The 24,551-nt window shown below is 31.2% G+C and overlaps 1 protein-coding gene across 26 annotated transcripts in view; it reads left to right on the top strand.

The window, feature by feature from the left end:
* LOC145297783 (FH1/FH2 domain-containing protein 3-like) overlaps positions 1-24,551 on the top strand; it is a 760,653-nt gene that overhangs the window by 666,336 nt on the left and 69,766 nt on the right. For 21 of the 26 annotated variants that reach the window (XM_080144059.1, XM_080144046.1, XM_080144042.1 and 18 more), the window contains one exon: positions 8,744-9,031. The exons of the other annotated variants lie outside the window; for them this stretch is intronic. In XM_080144059.1, the coding sequence (XP_080000185.1) occupies positions 8,744-9,031 (288 nt within the window). The remainder of the gene's footprint in view (positions 1-8,743; positions 9,032-24,551) is intronic. 26 annotated transcript variants of the gene reach the window in all.

Consider the following 24,551-nt stretch of genomic DNA (forward strand, 5'->3'; position numbering starts at 1 on the left):
AATTTTTTTTTTTTTTTCCAATTTTTTAATATTTAAAAAAAAAATTTTTTCTCCTATTTGCTTTTTGTTTTTAATTCTGTTTGGTATCTGATATCTGAATAAAGAAACTAACTTCATAGCCTCACCAAATTCAAAGTATAGAAATAGTTTAGGAGAAAGTTTAAAAACACATCCATCTGCATAACTATTCATCACAAGATAGACATTGGAAACGGATGGAACTGTTAAGAATATCAACAAAACATGTTCTGGGGAAAGTGAGCATTGCCAAGGATGCAAAGCTGTTATATATTCATTGCAGCCAGGCATTGAAATGTTCATTTCCGTCTATATAATTTCTAAATCCTATTTTGTCACCTGTATATGATGTAAACACACTTATAGTGAATAAAACACAACACAGCTGATCTATAAAAATATAGTTGTGATCATGGCTGTAGCATTCACCCGGGGTCGGTTATGCCAGTTTTTTTTTTCCAACAAGTTCACCACATCCTGAACACTGGCTGACCAGGCACGGCGATTCAAGGCTGCTTTCCTTATGAGTGAAAGCCGTTCCTGGTTCTGACGGCGGGCAAAGAATCAGTTCAGCCTCCTGCTTCACTGTCCTGAGCCAGGTTTTGCGTAGACCACTACAACGTCTTGGTGGAACTAGATTGATGACTTCATGGAAGGTTGTGTGGCCGAACCAGTGAAGGCTTCTGGTAAAGAGAGACTTTTAAAGGGAGTGGATCCGAAATGGTCAGAAAATGTATCGAGCCACAGAAATTAGGAACTTGTGATTTCTAGAAAAATTTAGCAATTCCTACACCCCCCCTCTTTTGTCACTCAACATGATAAATCTTTTTTTGTTAAAAGCAAATAAAAACTACTTTCCTCATTTAATATTATTTGTTTGTTAATTTGTAGTTTATTAAGATGTCCTGCAAGTGGAACTTAAGCGAGTCATTAGTAATTTAGGTTCATATTTATTTTACTGGTAAGACTAACCAGCATTGTCTGGGACAAATGTGTAACAATTTCGTTTCCCCTCACCGCCTCCTCTTTATTTTTCACCCAGCCCATTCCTCTCTGAAAATATACACGCACATAATTAGTCGGTATAAGGGAAATAACTTTGTAAAAGAAAAAATTCAGAGTTACTTCCCTTTACATAGTAGCATTAAAAGATGTGTATACGTCTTGATATTAAACGATAGCCATTTGCCCTCACAAATAATGATTTTTTTTATACTTTCGAGGTTATGCTAATTTAAAAAAAAAAAAAATTGTTCCTGATTTTTTAAATATACAAACAGACATATAACCCCCCCCCTGCTATTTTCAGTATTGTGAAATGTTAAAGGTCTTTCAGATTTGGATACCTCTTGAGTTTTGTGATTTTACTTGTCTATCTGTTTTTGCATTCACATTTGTATCTTTAAGCTTTCTATATATCCCTTGTCACTTTTAAAAATAATTAACAAACAAAATTTCTTTTACAAGTTAATGTTTACTGCAAATGATTCTGAACTTTCAAAGAAATTCTGTACTGAATATTGTTGCCTTTCGGGGACAACTGAAGCCACTAATTTTGAGAAACAAAAGTATGTCCATATGAATAGGTTTCCCCAATTCTTTCTAGAACCTAGTACTTATAAGTAAAACCATTTGAAGGTTGTCAACATCTGTAAATAAAAGTGCCACTAGGGAAATGATGGGAATAAAATGTGAGACGAAAACAATTATGGAAAGCAGTAATTATTAGCAATACAGTTACAAAACTTAACATTCTTATCTTGCCTCGGTTAACCACCTGAAGAAGGCCAGAGGATGAGTTGGCCAAAATATAGTGAAAGAACTATTAAGACGAGGACAACAGTCTGAAAAAAATAAATAAATAAAAAATATATGGATAAATTGTCTTGAATTTTGTTCTTCATCAGGTACAACAAAAGCCAGTAATTATAATCAGTCCTGAGTAACATAAAGATTCATATGAATCAACATAACAGGTTTCACCAGTTCTTTTGAAAACCCGGTACTTATAGAGAAACGAATTGAAGGTTGTCAACATCTATAAATGGAAGTGGTGCTAGGCAAATGATTGGATTTAATCTCAGCACATCCATGTTGTCAGCCTGCTTTATAACTGCCATTTTTTTTTTAATAATAATAAATTTTTTTTAATAACAATAATTTTTTTTTTGATAACAATAAATTTTTTTGATAACAATAAATTTTTTTGATAACAATAAATTTTTTTGATAACAATAAATTTTTTTTTGATAACAATAAATTTTTTTGATAACAATAAATTTTTTCGATCACAATAAATTTTTTTGATAACAATAAATTTTTTTGATAACAATAATTTTTTTGATAACAATAAATTTTTTTTTGATAACAATAATTTTTTTTTGATAACAATAATTTTTTTTTGATAAATTTTTTTTTAATAATAATAAATTTTTTTTGATAACAATAAATTTTTTTTGTTAACAATAAATTTTTTTTGATAACAATAATTTTTTTTTAATAGCAATAAATTTTTTTTTTAATAACAATAAATTTTTTTGATTACAATAATTTTTTTTAATAACAATATTTTTTTTTTAATAACAATATTTTTTTTTTTAATAACAATAAATTTTTTTTTTAATAACAATTTTTTTTTAATAACAATAAATTTTTTTAATAACAATAAATTCTAAATAATATGAAAGCTTTCATCATTTATTATCATTATTTCATCAATTTATTATAAGTAACTTATTTATAAAATATGAAAAGTAGAACCTACTTTTCATATTTTATAAATAAGTTACTTATAATAATAAGTTTGTAGGTTTATAGGTTCAAAAAAGGTTCATGCAAATGATCTTCATTTGCAAGATTTCTGTTGAAGAAAAACTTATTTGGGAAATCATGAGGATTCTTGTCAGTGATAAAAGTCGAAAATCTTTGTTTTAAAAGTGTTAAAATTAAGACATTTTCTCATTATTATAAATGTTACAAATTAATGAAACCGTCCAAAAAATGGTCTTGAATTAAAGAATGCATAATTAGTAGTTCCAAATAAATGAATGTGAACTAAACACTTTAAAAATATTACATGCCAAAAATTTAATTTCCAAAGAATATTTCAATATATTCGAAGTTATTTTAGGTTATAGAATAGTTACAAAATATTGCATATTTTAATACATTCATGCGACTGAGTACTTATTCAAGACTGATTGAACTTATGATTCATTATTTGGGAATCATTCATCAGCCTTCGTTCCATTGATATCATTCAAAAAATCCAGACTTGACTCTTATGATAGCCTCAGGGTGTCCAATGCACCAACCACAGGCATGGCTCACCGTTTCTGTAACTTTAGCTCATCTTTGCAAAAGTCAAATATCATAGTTCCATTGTGCTCTAAACAGAAACATTAATTTTGAATGTGCTCCTGTCTTATCAAAGAACCTACTGTTGATTTTATAAAATTATTTTATATAATGGCTTGAATTAAAGTTTGAAATGGAAAAGTCAAATATCATAGTTCAATAATTTTTTTTTTTTTTTTTTTTTTAATATAAGTATCCGTCCTTGTCCTTGTTAGCTATAATTAGTTTGCCATGGATCAAAGAACTTTGCATTCTGCTTAAAAAACAATTAAATCTATATAAAAACTAGCAGGGAAACTGCAATGTTTCTCAAGATTTCATGAAGATCATTAAATGTTTTGCATTTCCAATGCTTTTGTCATTGAAATTAGTGAAATCTCACATTTTTCAATCAAATCAATCGATTACCTGCTCTAGTCAGGAATCCACCACGGTGCACCAAGAGGAAGCTTCACATGCCTCTCTGCAGTGACTTAGTACAACAATTCATTGTTGTCTACATTGCACTGTAGAGAACCTACTGTTGATTTTCTGCAATTATTTTTATATAATGATTTGAATTAGTTTAAAATACAAAATTCAAGTATCATGTTTCGATTGTGCTCTAAACAGGAACATTTCTTTTGAATGCACCCCCGTCATATCAAATAACCTACTGTTGATTGTATATGCTAGTTCCTTTTGCTTGCACAGTGATGAAACTTCTCAAATGCACTTGTGATGTTAGGCTGTATAAAAGTGTTAACTTTGGTCAAAATTTGACTGTTCTTTTTTTAATTAGTTTTTTTTTTTTTTCAATTATCGATGTTCAATACTTACTCGAGTTATTTCAATACAAAATTTAAGAACATTCCCAGACACATAAAGTACATTTATATGAAATTTCATAAAAATCGGCCTAGTTGTTTCAGAGTCCATAAGGAAATAACACACATGCACAAAGTGCTTTTATGTATAAGTAGGAATGAACACACAAAATAAATATTTTCATTAAAAATCAAAAATACATAACATTGTCTTAAAAATACAAAACCTATGAACTTACCTTTTTATCTTTGTTTTTATGTTAAATTATAAATAATAATTTAATTTTTCTAAATTTCTTTAGATTCTGATTTTAATATTTTTCTCAATTTGATTTCATATCTGCTGACTTCAGTCTTTTTGAACGTGAATGAAATATTTCTTATGGAATTTGTTTTTCGATACAAATGTGAATGCTGCTTCAATTTCTTTGTGTTTTTTTTTTGTTTTTCATTTATTTTATTTTATTTTTTTTTTTTACAATTGAAAGTTTCAAAATACCCAGAACAAAAAATAAGCAAACAAACTCCAAAATGAACATTTTTATGAAAGGAAATGTTTCTATTTTTCTCATTTTGGTTTAAATTCATTTTAATTTGAAGAGTTTTTTTTTATGGAAGACTAAGAAATGGGGGAAGGGGGTTTTACTTTTATGTGACATATTCCTGGTTTTTATTTTTTTTTTCAAACAAGGAAAAAAGGGGAATTATAGTTTTTACCAAAATCATTATATAAGACTCAAGTCCCCCCTCGCCAATCTTTCATGAGAAACACCCGTCTGACTGAAACTACTGTCAACAATTTTCCCCACTCTTTATCTGTGCCTAAATCCAGACGTAGATTCCATGAGCAAAGCTTCTTTCTTAGAACTGCACGCCAGTGCAACTCTCTGCCGCTTGCCTGTTTTCCACCTGACTACAACTTGGACGTCTTCAAGTCCAACATAAACAAACTCTTGACAAACCGCCCCCTTAAGTAAGACACTCTATCAAAACTCCCAATACTAATGATTACTACAATACTATCTCATTGATTACTGTACACGCAATAACCCTTATCCCTGAGTAGCCTTCGGGCCTTGATAAGTGGTGACCTCCATGTAAAAAAAAAGTTTTTGCCATATTTCTTATAATATGGCAACTCCAGCTGTTTTCGTTATTGAACTTTTAGGTTTTAGAACTATTTGCCAGATTGGCTTCCATAGCTTGCAATAGGGTCTCAAATTCATTGATCCTCAAGCTTCTTGCAAAGTAGGACACAAAAGGTATCCATACACTATTAAGATGGTTCAAAAGATTTTGATCCGTTTACAAGAAAAATTCCAGATTGACTATCATAGTTCTGAATACAGTCTTCAAATCTATGGGTTCAGATATTTTTGATCTTGGCTGACCACCAAAGTTCTAGCAGGCTAACTTACCTAGTTCTCAAAGTTCTTACAAACTGGTCAAAATTTCTTGAACCATCTGGGTGCTGTACTGATACTTTTTGGGTCCTTCTTAACAGATTCGCCATCATATCTCTAAACACAATTTTAAAATCCATTGTTATAGGTATTTCTGATCTTGCCTTATCATCTAGTTTCTTGCAGATCAAGCAAAAAAGTTTCCCAATTAAATCATATAGTATGTTCATCCGTGTTAGTTTGCAGCACGTACATCACATGACCACAGCAGTTCAAATACTGAACAGAACCTGGTTTGATTAGTAGTATTACAGTCATTGGTGTGCTGACAAGTTGAGCATTCTGTGGAAAAGATGTTGCAGGGAAGAGAAAAGAGCAGCACTCACTAGGTTTCGAAGCTGATTTTAAACTGTCAATGCGGGATACAGCATGCCAAGCAGCTCCTGCCCAGATGTGGCAACAGTACTTAATTTTAGGATGTACTTGGCTCTCATACAGATAGAGAACCGCATCGGCAGTGAAACACCTACTGGCATAGCAGAGCAATCCAACCATCCCTCCAGCGATCTTGGCAACAGATTTGTGTATGTGTTCCACCTCAGATCAAGAGTGAAGGTCAGTCCCAGAAGATTGTCAAGACCTGGAGCTTCCCCAAGATGAGAGCCACTCATCTCAACTGGGGCACAATGGGGGTTAGAGGGACGATGAAAAGGAGAGAAGCTTGGTTTTCGATGAATTAAAATTAAGCATCCACCCCCTTTCCCGTTATACTACATTCTCAAGATCAGAAGAGAATCAGAAAGATTTTGGTCATTGCTGGCCTTTGAAGTGTTGTCATAGATTGTGGTGTCGTCTGCATAAATGTACACGAATGATCAAAGAATGTGAGTTTGAAGATCAGGAAGAGAGCTGGGCCCAGGAGGGACACCAGCGTTAATACTATGAGTTTCCAATTTCACCCAACGACGACTATTCTTATAAGCCTATCAGAGAGAAAGGATTTAATAATTGAGAGGACATTTCCAGCTACTCCACAGCTGGTGATCTTGTGAAGTATACTTTTATGCCATACTCTATCAAAAGCCTTTGATATGTCAAGAGCTATCGCTCTAGAAACAAAGTCCCCATCGAGAGATTCTCCAATGGTGCGTGACATAACAGCACATCAACCGTAGATCCCGCAGAACGGAAACCACATTGCATGTCACTGAGCAGGTTATTCCTGCTGAGGTGGTTGACAACTTCTACGTTTATCATAGATTCGTCCCATCTGTGGTAAGTGTTCAAACTGAACCAGAACACTTTTGTTGCATGAAAAGTGAAGGCAGACAATAAAACTACATTAATAAGATCGTTCAAGAAAGTTGCCTCCTATGTGTGCGAGATCAGCTCTGCACCAAAACCAAAGCCAAGGCTATTGTTCAGATGCCTTGTTCTCTGCTGACTGCAATGTCTCTTGCCATGTGCAGTTCTAGGAGGTCCACACACCCCCAGGCTTTGTCTTCTCCCTTTGAGAATGGATTAGTTTATTATTAATCGTCTAAGGTGTCCTTATTGGGAAATGCCAACGGGACTGCCCAGGCAATTTTTGCAAGACAGAATACTCTTCCTCTGAGGCACTGACTCTTCAAATCCCATTTTCCAACCTTTGTCACATCATTTCACTGTGGGAAGGGAGATAAATAACTCATCTTCACTGTTCAAACTACAAGAAGGATTATCAGTAAACTCCATGGATTATATGGAAAAAACAACAAAAGATGGGGTAGATAAAAAGTTTATTAGAAGTAGAAATTGTTTTGGTCACTCAAAATTGAGAGACTTAAAAACTTATATAAAGAATTCAATAAATTGGGTTCAAAATTTTGCTCCATTTTTCTTGTTAAATAAGGATTGAGTTTTGAAACCTTCAATTAAAAATTGTTTTTGTGTACATTGTGTGAATTTGCTTTTTTTTTTTTTTGTTTTGTTGTTTTTTTTTGTTTTGGATGATGACATTTGAGAGAAGTTTCTTTCTTGATCTGCAGAAAATCTTTAAACCTCAAAATCTAAATTTCTTTCACATTTGGCAACAATTTTTCCCTTTATCACTTCACATTACATTAAAAACTGGCCTTGCGTCGAACAATGCACTTGTGGGGAAGCAAGTGAATGTGGACACGATCTTTGTTATACTAGAATTATAGATCCTATTGTCTAAATTCTAGTATACCTATATATCTATAAAAATGAGAATGTGTGTGTGAGGACACTTCTCAATCTATATACTCGACAAATGTTTGAGCTACCAACTTGAAATTTGGTACTGAGATGTGGAAAACTTTTTAATCAGTTTCCATCCGGATAAAATGGCTGCTAAGGAGTCAAAATTGAAATTGATTTGGGAGTCATCAGATTTTTATCTTTTAGTCAACTGTATTACAAGTTCACATGCACAAATCATTCACATGGGTTAAGAATCAATAGGTTTGAAAACACTTTTTAAAGATCATGGCAAACCGGTTATTGTACTTCACTCACTGTCTTAAAGTTTTGGTTTCAATCTCGGCTCAAGTATTTTTTTTTTCTTTTCCTTACAAGAAATGAACTGTTTAGAGAAAACAATAGTTTCATAGACATGTCTCAGTTTCTTTTTTTTTTTTTTACTTCATTTTCTTTTTTTTTTTCTCTTTTTTTAATATATATATATATATATATATATATATATATATATATATATAGTTATGCAAGAATCCTGTAATTAAGATCTTTCTCATTTTGAAATGAGGCAAATTCTTTAAGGTATTGGTGTCTAAAAGAAAAAAATTGTGAGAGATAAACGGGCAGACAGAATTTTATATTTATGTCAGATTCTGACAGAGGAAAATGACTTAGTCAACCGAAATGCGGTTGATCTGTCTCTCTTGAGCCAAAATATCACATCAAGCTGTAGATTTTTTTAACTTCTCTCAAATGTCATCTTGTTGCTTTGCTTTCATTGTTGACTTCCTCCCCCCCCCCCCACCCAGAGGTCACGGACGCTCTGCCCTCACCCCCTTTCAGTTATCATCACTCTAATCTTTTTTTGTTGTGCCAGTTAACGTCTACCTGTGTGCTTTTTTTGTTTGTCTAATCATCTTTTTTTCTACCACCTCGTCTTTGACCCCACTTCTCCGACAGATGTCAGTGCTCTGCAAAAGCGGCAGGATCGACGGCTACGCCAGCGTTCTCTAATAAAAGAGCAGGAGGCGAAAGAAGGTGCTTCCGGTCCCGGGGGCTGGCTTAATTCATTAATCCGTAGATTCTCTGCTCCTCCTCTTCCTCCTCCTCCCCCTCCTCTAACTACCACTCTTACAGACACCAACCCCATCATCACCATCACAACTTCAACTTCTAGTGAAGAGGAGGAGAAGACCACTGATTGGTCCGATCTCTCAAATAACCATAGTAAAGCCAAGAATTCAGCTGGTAAGCTATTAGTAAAAGATGGTAACGACTAATATTATTAGTAGTAGTATTATTAATGCATTCACTACTACTACTACTACTATTACTAATAATGATATATTAAACGTTTTTTAGTTGTAGAAGTTTTTAAAATTTCTATTAAATTTATTTTATTTTTTTAAAGATAGTAGTATTGAAATTATGGCTTAATATATTTTTTTAAATAATGTTCGAATAGTTTTTCAAAATGATGTCCGAATAGTTTTTCAAAATGATGTCCAAATAGTTTTTCAAAATGATGTCCGAATAGTTTTTCAAAATGATGTCTGAATAGTTTTTCAAAATAATGTTAGAATAGTTTTTCAAAATAATGTTAGAATAGTTTTTCAAAATAATGTTTGAATAGTGTTCGAATAGTTTTTCTGAATAGTGTTCGAATAGTTTTTCTGAATAGTGTTCGGATAGTTTTTCTGAATAGTGTTCGAATAGTTTTTCTCTAAATAATGTTCAAATAGTTTTTCTCTAAATAATGTTCGAATAGTTTTTCTCTAAATGTTTGAATAGTTTTTCTCTAAATAATGTTTGAATAGTTTTTCTCTAAATAATGTTCAAATAGTTTTTCTCTAAATAATGTTCGAATAGTTTTTCTCTAAATAATGTTTGAATAGTTTTTCTCTAAATAATGTTTGAATAGTTTTTCTCTAAATAATGTTCAAATAGTTTTTCTCTAAATAATGTTCGAATAGTTTTTCTCTAAATAATGTTTGAATAGTTTTTCTCTAAATAATGTTTGAATAGTTTTTCTCTAAATAATGTTTGAATAGTTTTTCTCTAAATAATGTGCGAATAGTTTTTCTCTAAATAATGTGCGAATAGTTTTTTTTCTAAATGTTCGAATAGTTTTTTTTCTAAATAATGTTCGAATAGTTTTTTTTCTAAATAATGTTCGAATAGTTTTTTTTCTAAATAATGTTCGAATAGTTTTTGTTCTAAATAATGTTCAAATAGTTTTTGTTCTAAATAATGTTCGAATAGTTTTAAAAATAATTTTAGCATATGTTTTTAATGTTTGAATATTTTCTTATGGTAGAATAAAAATAGAATAATAATTGGTAGAATAATGACAGAATATGTTTAAAAATAATGTTAGAATATATTTTGATATAATTGTAGACTGGTAGAACTTTTAAATTATTTATTTTTTCATAGTAATATTCCTTTTATTAAATAATGAGGGAAGTTTTTTTGTTTTTTTTTAATAATACTAGTATAATTCCTTTTTTTATTTAAGGACTTCTATTTTTTAAATCCGTTTTTATTTTAGAATTCTTTAAAAAATTATTCTTGAATTTTAAATTATTATTTTAGAATTGTTTTTCTAAATTATTAAAAATTTTAAACTATCATTTTAGAATTTTATAAAAAACATTTCTTGAAAGTTTTCAATTATTTTAGAATTTTTTTTGTAAATTATTAAAAATGTTAAATTATTATTTTAGAATTTTATAAAAAACATTTCTTGAAAATTTTCAATTATTATTTTAGAATTTTTTTTCTAAATTATTAAAAATTTTAAATTATCATTTTAGAATTTTATAAAAAACATTTCTTGAAAATTTTCAATTATTTTAGAATTTTTTTTCTAAATTATTAAAAATTTTAAATTATCATTTTAGAATTTTATAAAAAAACATTTCTTGAAAATTTTCAATTATTTTAGAATTTTTTTTCTAAATTATTAAAAATTTTAAATTATCATTTTAGAATTTTATAAAAAACATTTCTTGAAAATTTTCAATTATTTTAGAATTTTTTTTCTAAATTATTAAAAATTTTAAATTATCATTTTAGAATTTTATAAAAAACATTTCTTGAAAATTTTCAATTATTTTAGAATTTTTTTTCTAAATTATTAAAAATTTTAAATTATCATTTTAGAATTTTATAAAAACATTTCTTGAAAATTTTCAATTATTATTTTAGAATTTTATAAAAACATTTCTTGAAAATTTTAAATTATTATTTTAGAATTTTATAAAAACATTTCTTGAAAATTTTCAATTATTTTAGAATTTTTTTTCTAAATTATTAAAAATTTTAAATTATCATTTTAGAATTTTATAAAAACATTTCTTGAAAATTTTCAATTATTATTTTAGAATTTTATAAAAACATTTCTTGAAAATTTTCAATTATTATTTTAGAATTTTATAAAAACATTTCTTGAAAATTTTAAATTATTATTTTAGAATTTTATAAAAACATTTCTTGAAAATTTTCAATTATTTTAGAATTTTTTTTTGTAAATTATTAAAAATTTTAAATTATCATTTTAGAATTTTATAAAAAATATTTCTTGAAAATTTTCAATTATTATTTTAGAATTTTTTTTTCTAAATTATTAAAAATTTTAAATTATCATTTTAGAATTTTATAAAAAACATTTCTTGAAAATTTTCAATTATTATTTTAGAATTTTTTTTTCTAAATTATTAAAAATTTTAAATTATCATTTTAGAATTTTATAAAAAATATTTCATGAAAATTTTCAATTATTATTTTAGAATTTTTTTTCTAAATTATTAAAAATTTTAAATTATCATTTTAGAAGTTTTTTCTAAATTATTAAAAATTTTAAATTATTATTTTAGAATTTTATAAAAAATATTTCTTGAAAATTTTCAATTATCATTTTAGAATTTTTTTTTCTAAATTATTAAAAATTTTAAATTATTATTTTAGAATTTTGTCTTTGTAAATTCTTAAAAATTTTAAATTATCATTTTAGAATTTTATAAAAAACATTTCTTGAAATTATTTTAGAATTCTGTTTTGTCTTTGCATTTCTTTGCATCAAACTCTGCACTTAATTGCCTGATTAGTTAACAGCACCAATTCATGATGTAAATTTGTGTATGGATTCTCATTTGTTTTTCTTTCTACTTGTATACCCCCCACCTCCATCGCAAATCTATATTTTCACCCCCCCCCTCTCTATTGAATACTATCATGCACAGGTTTCGGCCTCAAAAACAAAAATTTTTAAAAGTAGATTTCAACATGTTTGTGGTCAGCAAAATAGATACAAATGTAGCCTATGGAATTGAATGGATTGGCTTCAATTTCTATGAGATCGAGTCTGGTAATTTACTAACTAATACTGTGGGTGGGGACAGGTTTGAACCCACAATGAGAAACCTTCTCAATAAGTATTATTTTAACCAACAGAAAATGAATATTAAAGAAAAAAAGATGATCAAATGTGGTTGCAATTTTCTTGGACTTGCTTTGATCTTCATAAATCTTATGTTATTCCAAATAGCTTCGCCATTGCTTGAGAACAACAATTCTGTCAGTTAACATGGTCTTCAGCCAGTCTTTCAGCTGTCAAAAGTGGTAGAACAATGGCAAGCAAGATAAGGAATATTCAGACTTGGTCAAAACGGTGTATTGAGTAGGCATATAATTTTATTTGTATATAAAATGAGATTTACAATTTATATAAACGTTTCAACTAACCTCTTGTCGCAGTTAACGTTGGCCGAGTGGTTTGTTCCTTTGGTAATGGATTGAGAAATGGCATCATGGCTGGGTTTAATTCTCTCGAGTAATAGTAATTGTGATTCCCTGCACTGACGATTCCTGAAAGGATAAAACTGTCTGTAGATATTAATAATAATTATATATATATATATATAGTTATATATTTCTATGGAAATATATTTTATGTACTTATAATATATACCAATCCTTATTTAAGAAGCTCAGTGTAATTACAGAGCAATATAGTGAATAAATGACAAAAAACTGTTCCAAAATTCATGATGTTGACCATCTTATAATTTATTCCTTTCAGTTGACATTTACAATTCTTGACAGTATCTTTTTCGTAGTGCAAAATCAATCCCTAATTACTATATCCATTGATTGATATAATAATTAGCGATTGATTTTGCGCTACGAAACAGATACTGTCAAGTATTGTAAAGGAATAAATTATAAGATGGTCAACATCATGAATTTTGGAATATAGTTTTTTTGTCTTTATTCACTATATATATATATATATATATATATATATATAATGTATTTTATTGATAATTAAAACAATCACTGTCGTAAATAATCTCACCCGCTACTTACTTGGCTGAAAAATGCGAGGCTCGCTGTTTGTTTGTTTGTTTGTTTACAAACAGGTGGTTTGAGCACTATAAAAAGTGGTGGACAGATGTTTGTTTAAAATAGACATTCGGCGAGGTTATTTGCGAGCATCGCTTCATGGTCGAGTGGTAGAACTGCCGACTGTCAACACGACGGTTCTAGGTTCAATCCTTAGCTTGGGAGAGGTGCTAGTCTAGCGGCACTGATGAGCTGTGATACAACGAAACAGGACTGTATGTCGATGATTACAAAAATATATATATGTTTCATCCTTGTGGAATCATCAGTGTGGGGATAACAGTTCTGCTGATCGGACGATGTGAATTTGACACAAGTCACCTTTTAACATAAATCTGAACATCCTGAAAGCCAATGAGGCCAGCTATGCTGAAGTAGAGAAATAAGCCGTCTTTTCAAGCTAACACATAGTAAGCCGTCTTACAGCGTTTGGCATATCACATGGACAACGACTCCAATTTTTAGTTGCGATTTGATGACTTATTTTATTTCTCTTAAAGGACCCAGCCGTAAAGGGAGCTATAAATGATTATTTACAAATATTTAAATTATTATCCACATAGTATACTTTTATGTACGGCACAATTATGTTGACACACCGGTTCTGTCCAGATCACCGAAGTTAAGCAACGTTGAGCCTGGTCAGTACTAGATGGGTGACCATTTGGGAAGGCTAGGTGCTGTATGTACCTTCTGGGAAGATTGGGCGTGGGGCCAGCACCCTCACCCTGTAAAAAGAACTCGCTACAAAAACATCTACAAAAGTTGTAAATGGCCTATGCCCCTCCAGGGGTTCAAGGTTATGGATGGGTGGATAATTTTATGACATCACAAAAGATCTCTTCTTGATGTCTTTGTGTTGAAGCCAATGACTTTATCCCTTTGTAGCATTATAAAGGATTTGCCTAGGGTTTTCCAACTCTGTTATTTTTTTTATTTTAGCTGGGGATGGGGCATCCTACTGAATGTCTCACATTGACCCGCTATCTCAGGCATTCCAATCGAGATTTTTTCAAGATTCTAACCATCCTTTTAAGTGCAATTGTTTGTATTTCTTTTGCACTTGGTTTACCGGGTATATTTGCCAGGTAGTTTTTTTTTTAATTCTTTTTTATGGGTCCAGTTGCTCCTAAAATTAGTGGAATGATAGGGATCTTCCTAAGATTCCAGTTTCTTTATGTGTTATACATAAGACCTTTTTTTTCTATTTATTGAGTTGAATTTCTCAAAACTCAAGGGACCCCTTACCTGGGGTCTAACACTTGAACTCTATATGAGATATATAAATATTCGAATGTTCCATTAAAGTTCTTTATCTCTCAAACACTGAAATAGTAAAGAAATTGAGAACATAATTTTTCTCTCCCCACTTAACCATTTTTATATGGTGTAGTATATCTTTTGTTTTCATCTCTTGGTACTCCTGGATTCCAGGACAAGAATTCATCTAATCTGGTGGAGTATCCAACTTAGTGTTGCTAAGATGCACCATTCCTCGTAAAAGTCGGTGTAGGTTAGGAAACCGAGATCTTATTTGGGCAGCGTATACTACGTGATTTAGAATATTTGATCAGGGTTTACTTTAAGGGATAAGTATCCTCATGCCAGGTTGTCCTGACAAACCCCTTTACAGAGAGGCCTTAGACACTCGAGGACAGTGTCTAATAGGTATTCAAGTTCTTTCCAGTAGGCTGTGCATAATGACAAAAAAGCAAGATGATAAAGAAGCAAGTAACCGCCACAGTTTTAGTTGATGTATGTATATATATATATATATATATATATATATATATATATATATATATATATATATATATATAGAGAGAGAGAGATAGATATTCGCTTCCTCTCTCTCTCTTTAGATACAATGGATACTCTCTGAAAGGGAGATGTGAGAGTTGCACAATCTCCAACTGCATTTCTTCCGGCGTGGCATTGCTCAAATAGTATTCCGTTTTTCAGTTAGGGTCCATTCCCTGTTAAAAGCTAAACTTAAATTTCTTTTTATTTTCTATAAATAAACCCATTTTTTTTTCTCTTATCATAAGTGGTTTTCTTTTTTTCTCTTTTTTTCTCTTTTTTTCTCTTTTTTTTTTTTAAATATCCGTTGAGTGTTTGGAAGTCGGCACTTGACAAAACGTTCTGAAAGTGAATAAAAATGTAGTTGAAATGGAAGGATTGACGGGGTGGGGGGGGATAGATGACAGAACATAGTCTGTTTCTGAAAAAACATAGAAAACCAAAAAAATAAATAAATAAATAAACCTTAATCTTGACTCTTCCTTTCATTGCTGACACATAAACTTAATCATTTTGGAAATATTGTGGGAATTGTTTTAATTTTTTAATACAAGTACCTATCCTTGCCCTTCTGAACTATAATTAGTCTGTCATGGGTCAAAGAACTTTGCATTCTGCTTAAAAGCCAATTAAATCTATATAATAACTAGCAGAGAGACCTGACGTTGTCCAGGATCAAACGAGGATCAACAAATGTCTCCCACTTCCCAATATTTTTATCATCGAAATCGGTAAAAGCGACCATTTTTTAATCAAATTGATTCATTGCCTACTCTAGTTGGGAACCCACCGAGGTGCACTAGGAGAAAGCTTCACATACCTCCCTGCAGTGAATTCGTCCATAATACATTGTAATCTACATTGCACTGTAGAGAACCTACTGTTGATTTTTATGAAATTATTTTATATAATGGCTTGAATTAAAGTTAAAATGAGAAAGTCAAGTATCATGGTTTAATTGAAGTATTCTATTTCTTATTTGCCCCTACGTTATCAAAGCATTTACTGTTGATTTTATATGCCGGACCCTTCTGCTTGTGCAGTAATAAAACTTCTCAGAATGTACTTGTAATGTTAGGCTGTATAAGGCATTAACTTTGGTCAAAATCGCATGTTCCTCCTTTCATCGGATTATTTCGATAATCGATTGTCATCGAAAACATTCTGATACAAAACCTATCTAAGGACACTAGGCACATAAAATAAAATTGTGTGAAATTTAAAAAAAAAAAAAAAAAAAAATTGATCCAGCCGTTTAGGAGTCCATAGGAAACAAACTCACCCTAAGTTCCTTCTATGTGGTAGTAGATATAGAGATTATCAACTTTTTTTTTTTTTTTTTTTTTTACACAGTGATCACCACTTATCAAGGCCCGGAAGCCACTCAGGGATAAGGGTTATTGCAAGAACATTACGTTAGTGTGGAGATTTGATGAAGTGTTTACTTAAGGGGGCGGTTCATGAGGAATTTGTTAACATTGGACTTGAAGACATCCAAGTTGTAGTCCGGTGGGAAGCAGGCAGACGGAACAGATTTCCACAGGCGTGCAGTTCTAAGAAAGAAGCTTTGTTCATGGAATCCGCGTTTTGATTTAGGCACAGATAAAGAGTGGGGGAAATTTTTCACAGTGGATTCAGCTAGACGGGTGTTTTTCGTGAAAGATTGGCGAGGGGGGACCAGAGATTGGAGTTCAGATGAGCACCTGAGCAACTGTTTTATGAATTCATGTTTTGAAATATGACATATGGTATCATGCCAAAATTATGATGAATTTTTTAAGGTAATGTTTTAAGCTGTATTTATGAGAAAGTTCGAATCGATTACAACACTATTGATGATGATGATATGCACTCTTTTCACACCAAGCATGTACATAACATTTGTGTAACATATCCTACGCACACAACGATTCTATCTGTACGTGCACATTTCTCTTTGTATAGTTCGTGTATGAATACTTGTATGCATGCAAAATATATAAACAATTATGTTATAGTACATACATACATATATATATATGTATATATATATATATATATATATATGAGCAAACAGTTAATGAAATATGTTAAAAAACACTTTGAAATGAGTTAAAAACATATTTAATCTGAAAAGGAAACACTAGATAAATGGATAGTCCTTAATCCGCGGAGTTTCGAAGAAATACTCTCCTTCTTATCAGAGGGTAGGAATTAGCAAAATGCAGGATCGGATTTTGCATACAGAAGTATTTGATGAAACAACAAATAAGTCAAAGATCTTACTTGAAAACAAGAAAAGTGAAGCAGAGGGAATATGGTAAAGAAAAAGGTGATTACACATTAATGGATAGTCTGGTGGAAGATAAAAAATCCAGTGACGGTAAAATCCAAATGTAAAACTTCAAGAAAGTTAAAAGAATTTCCATTTGTACAAGTAAAATCCAAAGAAATCCCGTAATTGGAAGAAGATGGTCCATAATAATCCAAACGCAGAAATCCATGGAATAATTCACAAAAAAGTGTGTACAAGGAAAAAATTATATTAATAAAAGAAAAATAAGATGTGCTTTTCACTCTACTTCCGAGACATATATATATAGACAAATATTCTATTTAAAAACTATACATACATATTCCAAAGATGAACCAGCGGTTTCATTGTATAGGAACAACCTTCTGTAGTTGACTAAGATTTTTTTTTTTTTACATGGGGGTCACCACTTATCAAGGCCCAGGAGCCACTCGGGGATAAGCATTATTGTGTGTACACTAATCAATGAGATAGTATTGGGATTTGTGGAACAGGTCAGCATACTTGGTTAGAGCAGTACAGAGAGGGAAAGTAAGAGAGAAAAGACGGGACATGTTGAGGATTTAAACAGAAAATTTCCGGCATCTCAGACTACTGTTCACAAAGTGCTACCGACCTGGGAAGCAGCTTTTTCTTCACCCTTTGTCAGAAACATCACTCATTGGAAATGAAGACTGGGGGACAAAATAGGAGAAGCGAGAGTTACTGGAGCTGCCGATAACACATCCACTGTATTATCTACTCGATATAAATCATCAGAGTCATGTGGAAGGAGGAAAAACTAACGCTGATGATTTGTATCGGATTTTAGTCAACCACAGTGTTTCAATACAATGAAACCACTGGTTCGTTTTTGGAATATGTATGTATAGTTTTTAAATAAATATTTGTATTTAGCTCTCACATTCGCGATCGAGCACTTTATTTTATTTCTTTTCATCACATTCTGACACCCGATATATATTATATTTTTTTTCTTAATTAATGAAGGTTAAGATAAAGGTGCTTGCCTGAAAAATCTGATTATCTATGGTTTTAACTGAAACATGTCTGCAAATGTATTACTGAATAATGTTTGTATAAATAAAAACTTTTTACCTAATAATAAACAGCTCTATTTATCATTGAGCACTTTTCTAGAAACATAAGGATTCACTGAATTTTTTCCTTGCAAACATAAACTTATGTATCTATGCATACATACACACATATACACATACATGCGCACTTATATATATTTGTGTGTGTGTATATATATATATATATATATACACACACACACACATAAAGAGCGTTCCAAAAGTAATGCCTTTCTTACATTTTTTAATCTGTCCGAATGAATCAAAGCTGATTACAAATAGCATTGTTATGATGACTAAACTTATGCATTCATGACCTGAGTGTTTCATCTCTCTGTTGCAGATATTGACGTGTGAGACTCTAAGAAAACATCCGCTGCCATAGACATGCGTCAGAAGCTGAAATCGTCGTTTGAATTCCTGAGCAAGTGCATCGAAAATGATGCTGGTTATGTAAAAAAAACATGTAGAAAAATATATTCTGGCACTCATTTTAATGGTACCATTCCCATCTTCGGAGCTCTTCAACTGTTTCAATTAAAAAAAAAAAAAAAAAAAAAAAAAAGGAGGCTGTACTTTTGGAACGACCCTCATATTCGTATAACGATAAAGCACACTTTTCAGAAAGAGTTGTTCACTTATTTTCAACTGAATCAAATTAACGCAGCAGCCCTTTGCACATATAAAATGCTCAATATCTTTGGAGATAGAGCTTTATAAACAAAACCTCAAATTTTTTGTTATTTTCTGTGCATATTTTCAGTATTTCATTTTGTATATCAACAATACACTTATTCCATTCATTATACCATATACGGAATTTATGTCCGTTTCATCAATCTGACTCTTTTGAGTTAATATCCATATTCTGTAATTCTGCTATCTATGTTAATAAAACCCGAGACTATTTTGCATCTCAGGTTAACGTCTATTAAAGGAAAAGATAGGAAAGTATTGAAGTAAGGGGGGGGGGCGATTGAAAATGGAAAGTAAATGATAAATAGCATTCGCTTTTTACAAAATTATTTTAATATTTAACTTCAGTTTATAAAAAGCTTAGTCTTTGTTTTTTTTTTGTTTTTTTTTCTATTTTTTCTGTTTTTTTTTTTTTTTTTTTTTTTTTTTTCCTTGTATTATTTTGTTTGTTTGAATGAACAACTGTTCTCATCCTGGATGTTATTCTCCTTGTGCAAGGATATGTGGCGCAATGGATAAAAGTCCCAGGTTGAATCGGTTCTAAATTATAATCTACTTGAGTTTGAAGGCTCGATCTTCAGTTCAAGCGATACTAAGAATACAATTACAAATTACTTCTATGCAGTCATGGCTGATGGGAAAAAAGCAAGCTATCCCATCATGTGTTAAATAAAACATTCTATTCAAAATCAAGCTTGATAAGATGCACCTAGAGAAGGTCGAACCGTGAGAATAGCATCCGAGATGAGAACAGTAGTCCAAATGATACAAAATATTAAACGTTCATTTTAAAAATCGGAAATTTTTTTCCTTTTCTTTTTTTTTTTTCCATCTCTATCCCTTTTCTCGTTTTCTTTGCTATTTTCTTTTTATCACACGAGACGTTATTCAAATTATTGAAAAACAACAAAAGGACAAGTTCTGAGCTCTTTCCCTGTCATGCATACCGAGTTCATGCCTGCGTTTGCAACATGATAAACACGTCTCTCTTCAAGCACAACCACTGCATGGAGAGCAGCACGCACGAACACACACACACCGCGCACCACCTCGCGTGCGCGCGCACACACACACATTGAAACAGAATGATTGTGCATGAATTATTAGCAAATAAAATGTCTCTCAATCAAATTGAACCAAAACTCTTTTTTCCAGAGGAAGAACATCTTCTTTAAATCCTTTAAATTTTTTTGTCATTTTATTTGATAATTCGTATGATTTTTATTGACTACAAAGGAAAAATTTTTGTATACATTTTTAAGCTATAATTTATAAAGAGCCGTTTCAATGATCATTAATCTTTTGTTCACGTTATAAATCTGATGTACAGGATGGTTTGAAACTCTCGTTACTCCTATCAAAAAGTTAGAACCAATAGTGGAACAACTAATGCAGCAATATGAAACACCTGACAGAAGATCGAGTCGGCGTCTTTTGGAAGCTTGCAGTAAGCTGCCGGAAACACAGCCTCAAAAAGGAGTACACAATCAACTGTCAGCGGACAATGTTTTTATTTATAGAAACAAAAAAAATTACTTATATTGTAGTACTGAAACAAAAAAATGTTTTCAATCATAGATTTCTCCATGAAAAAAAAAAAGATATTTTTGGGATTGCAAAAGAACTTATTTTATTGAAACATTTCTTGCTAAAAAAAAAAAATGCTAAAATACTTTTCATAAAAGAAACATTTGATTTTCGTTCATAGTTATTTCCATGTTGTTGTCTTTAAAAAAAGCAACTTATTTTTTTTGGAACATTTGTTGAAAAAAATTTTTTTAATATACTTTTTTTTTATTTGCTTTTTCTGTTATTTTCTTTCATTTCCATTTTTAATTAAAAAGGAAAAGAAAAGGTCTTATCCTTTTCTTTATTTTTTAATATCGTCGCATTAGTTTTTGCCAGCATAACAATGTCGTTCATACAGAACTTCTCAATATGTGAAAATGAAACTTAAATTGAATCCATTACATGTTCTTCTTTATTTTGTTTTTCTTTTTACTTTTTCTTTTCTTTTTTCTTTTTTATTTCGTTTTTCTTTTTTCTTTTATTTCGTTTTTCTTTTTTCTTTTATTTCGTTTTTCTTTTTTCTTTTATTTCGTTTTTCTTTTTTCTTTACTTTTCTTTTTCTTTACTTTTTTCTTTTCTTTTTTCTTTACTTTTTTCTTTTTCTCTATTTTCTTTTTCTCTATTTTCTTTCTTTTTCTTTATTTTCTTTTTCTTTTTTCTTTTTCTTTGCCTATTTTCACTTTTTCTTTTACTTTTTCTTTTTTTTCTTTTTCTTTCTTTTTCCCTTTTTTCTACGTTTTTCTTTTCATTTTCTTTTTCTTTACTTGTATTTCTCTCTTTTCTACTCTTTATATTTACTTTTCTTTTTTTTTTCTTTTAAGTTAATTCGAAAAAATTAATTAAAAATTTCTTAAGGGTTATTACTTTTTTGTCAATTTGACGTCATAGAAGTAACACGACTTTCAGACCATCCTTCTTTTATTAAGATCGAAAGAGTAAAAGACCAATATATTTGATTGAAACAGAAATTCGCATGCTGGGGCTCGGTTATTTATCAACCTTAATTGATATGAAATGATCTTAACTCGATATTGAAGCACAAAATCATTTTTGTAATTATTAAATAAATTCGATAATAATTATTCTCTCTCTCTCTCTTATATATAATACGAGCAAACAGTTAATAAAACATGTTAAAAAACACTTTGAAAAAGAGTTAAAAAAAAAGGAAACACTTGATAAGTGTTTCCTTTTCAGATTAAATATGTTTTTAACTCTTTTTCAAAGTGTTTTTTAACATGTTTTATTAACTGTTTGCTCGTATTATAAGCTCTATCTCCTATTTGGTTTTATCGAGCTTTTACATCTGGCTGAGATAACTTTATAAATATTAATTCTTTAATATTTATATTATACTTTAATTTTACCATCTTTGATCATTTTGGTAAATTTAATTGTAATTTTTATTTTATATATATATAATTATTTTTTTACTATAATAATTAAATACCTACAGACACTAGTGTTTTATCCTTTCGGGAATCTTCAGTGCAGGGTGTCACGATTAACACCAGTCGCAAGATTCGAACTCGGCAACACGAGCCATCTCTAGCTCGATTAGCGAAGACCGTATCCATTCGACTACCATTAACCGCGTGAAATAACGTTGAGTTTAAACATTTTAATTTTAAATGTTCTTTACGTCAGTCAGACAGTGATCTAATCGTTATACGATGATCTATGCATAGGAGCTAAATTAACCGACTTAATTCAACTGAAAGTGTTCAACGATAAGAAACAATATATATATATATATATATATATATATATAGGAAAAATGTTTATTCAGTTATATTTCACCTTTTATTCATACCAATCCTTTTAAATTACAAAGCTTAATGTAACTAAGCATATACAAATAAACAACAAAAAAAATCTAATTTCCAAATTTCAAGATGGTGTCCATCTTACTGTATATTTCTTTCAGCATGTTAAAATGTTCAATTCTTGACAGCACCTGAAACCTTCATGCAATCATTTTGGATTTTGTAATCAGGCCCATATTCTATTAAAGTTGATGAGTTTATATTCTTCTGATGAGTCAGGGCTGAATAGATTTAAAAAAAAGTCATATTAATTACATAAAGGATTCTACAATACGTAACAGGTGCTGTCAAGATTGTTAACATTTTAACATGGTAAAAGAAATAAACGACATCTTGAAATTTGGAATATAGACTTTTTGTCATTTATTTGTATGTGCTCTGTAATTATGTTTAACATCGAGCTTCATAATTTTTTTTTTTTTTTTTTTTTTTTTTTTTTTATTCAATTTTCACCCCAAACAAGGCACAGTGCCACTTTGAAGCAGGGGGCTACTATTAGGGAATTAATTAGCGGGGTCATTATGAAGGGAGAAGAGTAGAAAGATGTTTGTTAACATTACACTTGAACTTCTGCATATCATTGCAGTTGGGAAAGCAGAATCCCGGAAGGGAGTTCCAAAGACCCGCAGTTCTGGGGAAGAAACTATTGGAGTAAAAGGCTTTCTTGCACCTAGGGATCTCCACTGTAAAGGGATGAGACTTAGTAGCTTGTCGGGTTTGTCGGGGGTAGTTACGTCGGGGAGGTACAAGTGTTTGCAGTTCGTCAGAGCATTCACCATTAAAGTATTTGTAGAACAGGCAGAGGGATGCAACATCTCGTCGATGGGACAGAGGTTGAAGCCCAGATGACAGTTCAGGACCTATCAGGTTTGCGACTCTTTTTTGAACCCTGTCCAGGAGCGAGAGACAAGCAGCAGATGCACCAGCCCAGATGTGACAACAGTACTCCATACATGGGCGAATGGTTGCCTTATAGAGGTATAGGATACTGGCAGGCGTAAGTAGTTTTCTAGCACGGTAGAGGGAGCCAACCTTCCTAGCAGCAGCCTTGGCAATGCTCTCAATGTATCTATTCCAGTTCATATTCCCTGTAAACGTTAGGCCGAGGAGTTTAAAAGAAGTACTTTCAGGCAATGTGTTTTTGGCCATTGCTATTGGTGGTAGAGAAGGTTTCTTGTAGTTATTGAAGGAAACAAGCTTAGTCTTAGCAGCATTGAATGAGACCAACCATTTTTGTCCCCATTCCACTACGGATTGGAGGTCATCCTCTAGTGTTTCTGCCATTTTCTTGGATATGTGTTCATTTGTTTTCCCCTCATATCTGTTATAGAGAGTGGTGTCATCGGCAAATATACCCATCTCCGAAACAATATTATCAGGGAGGTCGTTTATGAATATCAGGAACAATAGAGGTCCAAGGATAGACCCCTGAGGCATTCCCGCATTTATGTCATATTGTTTGGATGTACGTCCGTCGAGGACAACTTTGATTTTTCTATTACTTAAGAAGGATTTAATTACGTTATGAATTCTTCCAGCGATTCCATATGATCTAATTTTCCTTAGAAGACCATCGTGCCATACCCTGTCAAAAGCCTTAGATATATCAAGGGCCACCGCTCTACCCTCCCCTGTTTTATCCAATGAACGGTATATACGTTCAGAAACTACAGTTAAGATATCTGCTGTTGAACGGGCTTGCCTGAATCCATATTGTTTGTCAGTCAAGAGTTTAGCAGCTGTTAGGTGCTGGACTAGGGCTTTATTAACTAAGGACTCAAATATTTTGGCGAAAAGCGGGAGGAGGCTAATGGGGCGATAATTTAGTGGGTCAGTTCTTTCACCAGAATTCTTGAAGACTGGTACCACAGAGGCGGTTTTCCAGCAGTCGGGAAAACAAGATTCGTTAAGGCATTTATTGTAAAGTTTGGACAGAACTGGAGCAACCTCGGCAGAGCATTTTTTTAATAGCACAGCCGGGATGAGATCTGGTCCACATGCTTTAGAGGTGTCTAGGTTTTTTATAATAGCATGTACCTGAGAAGGGGTGATTTTCAAGTCGTCAAGTGTGGCGTCTGTTCGCAGAGGAAAATCAGGGA

This window comes from Euprymna scolopes, chromosome 18 (genome assembly GCF_053919585.1).
Source record: "Euprymna scolopes isolate OS-2025 chromosome 18, ASM5391958v1, whole genome shotgun sequence".
In the NCBI taxonomy this organism is placed as follows: domain Eukaryota; kingdom Metazoa; phylum Mollusca; class Cephalopoda; order Sepiida; family Sepiolidae; genus Euprymna; species Euprymna scolopes.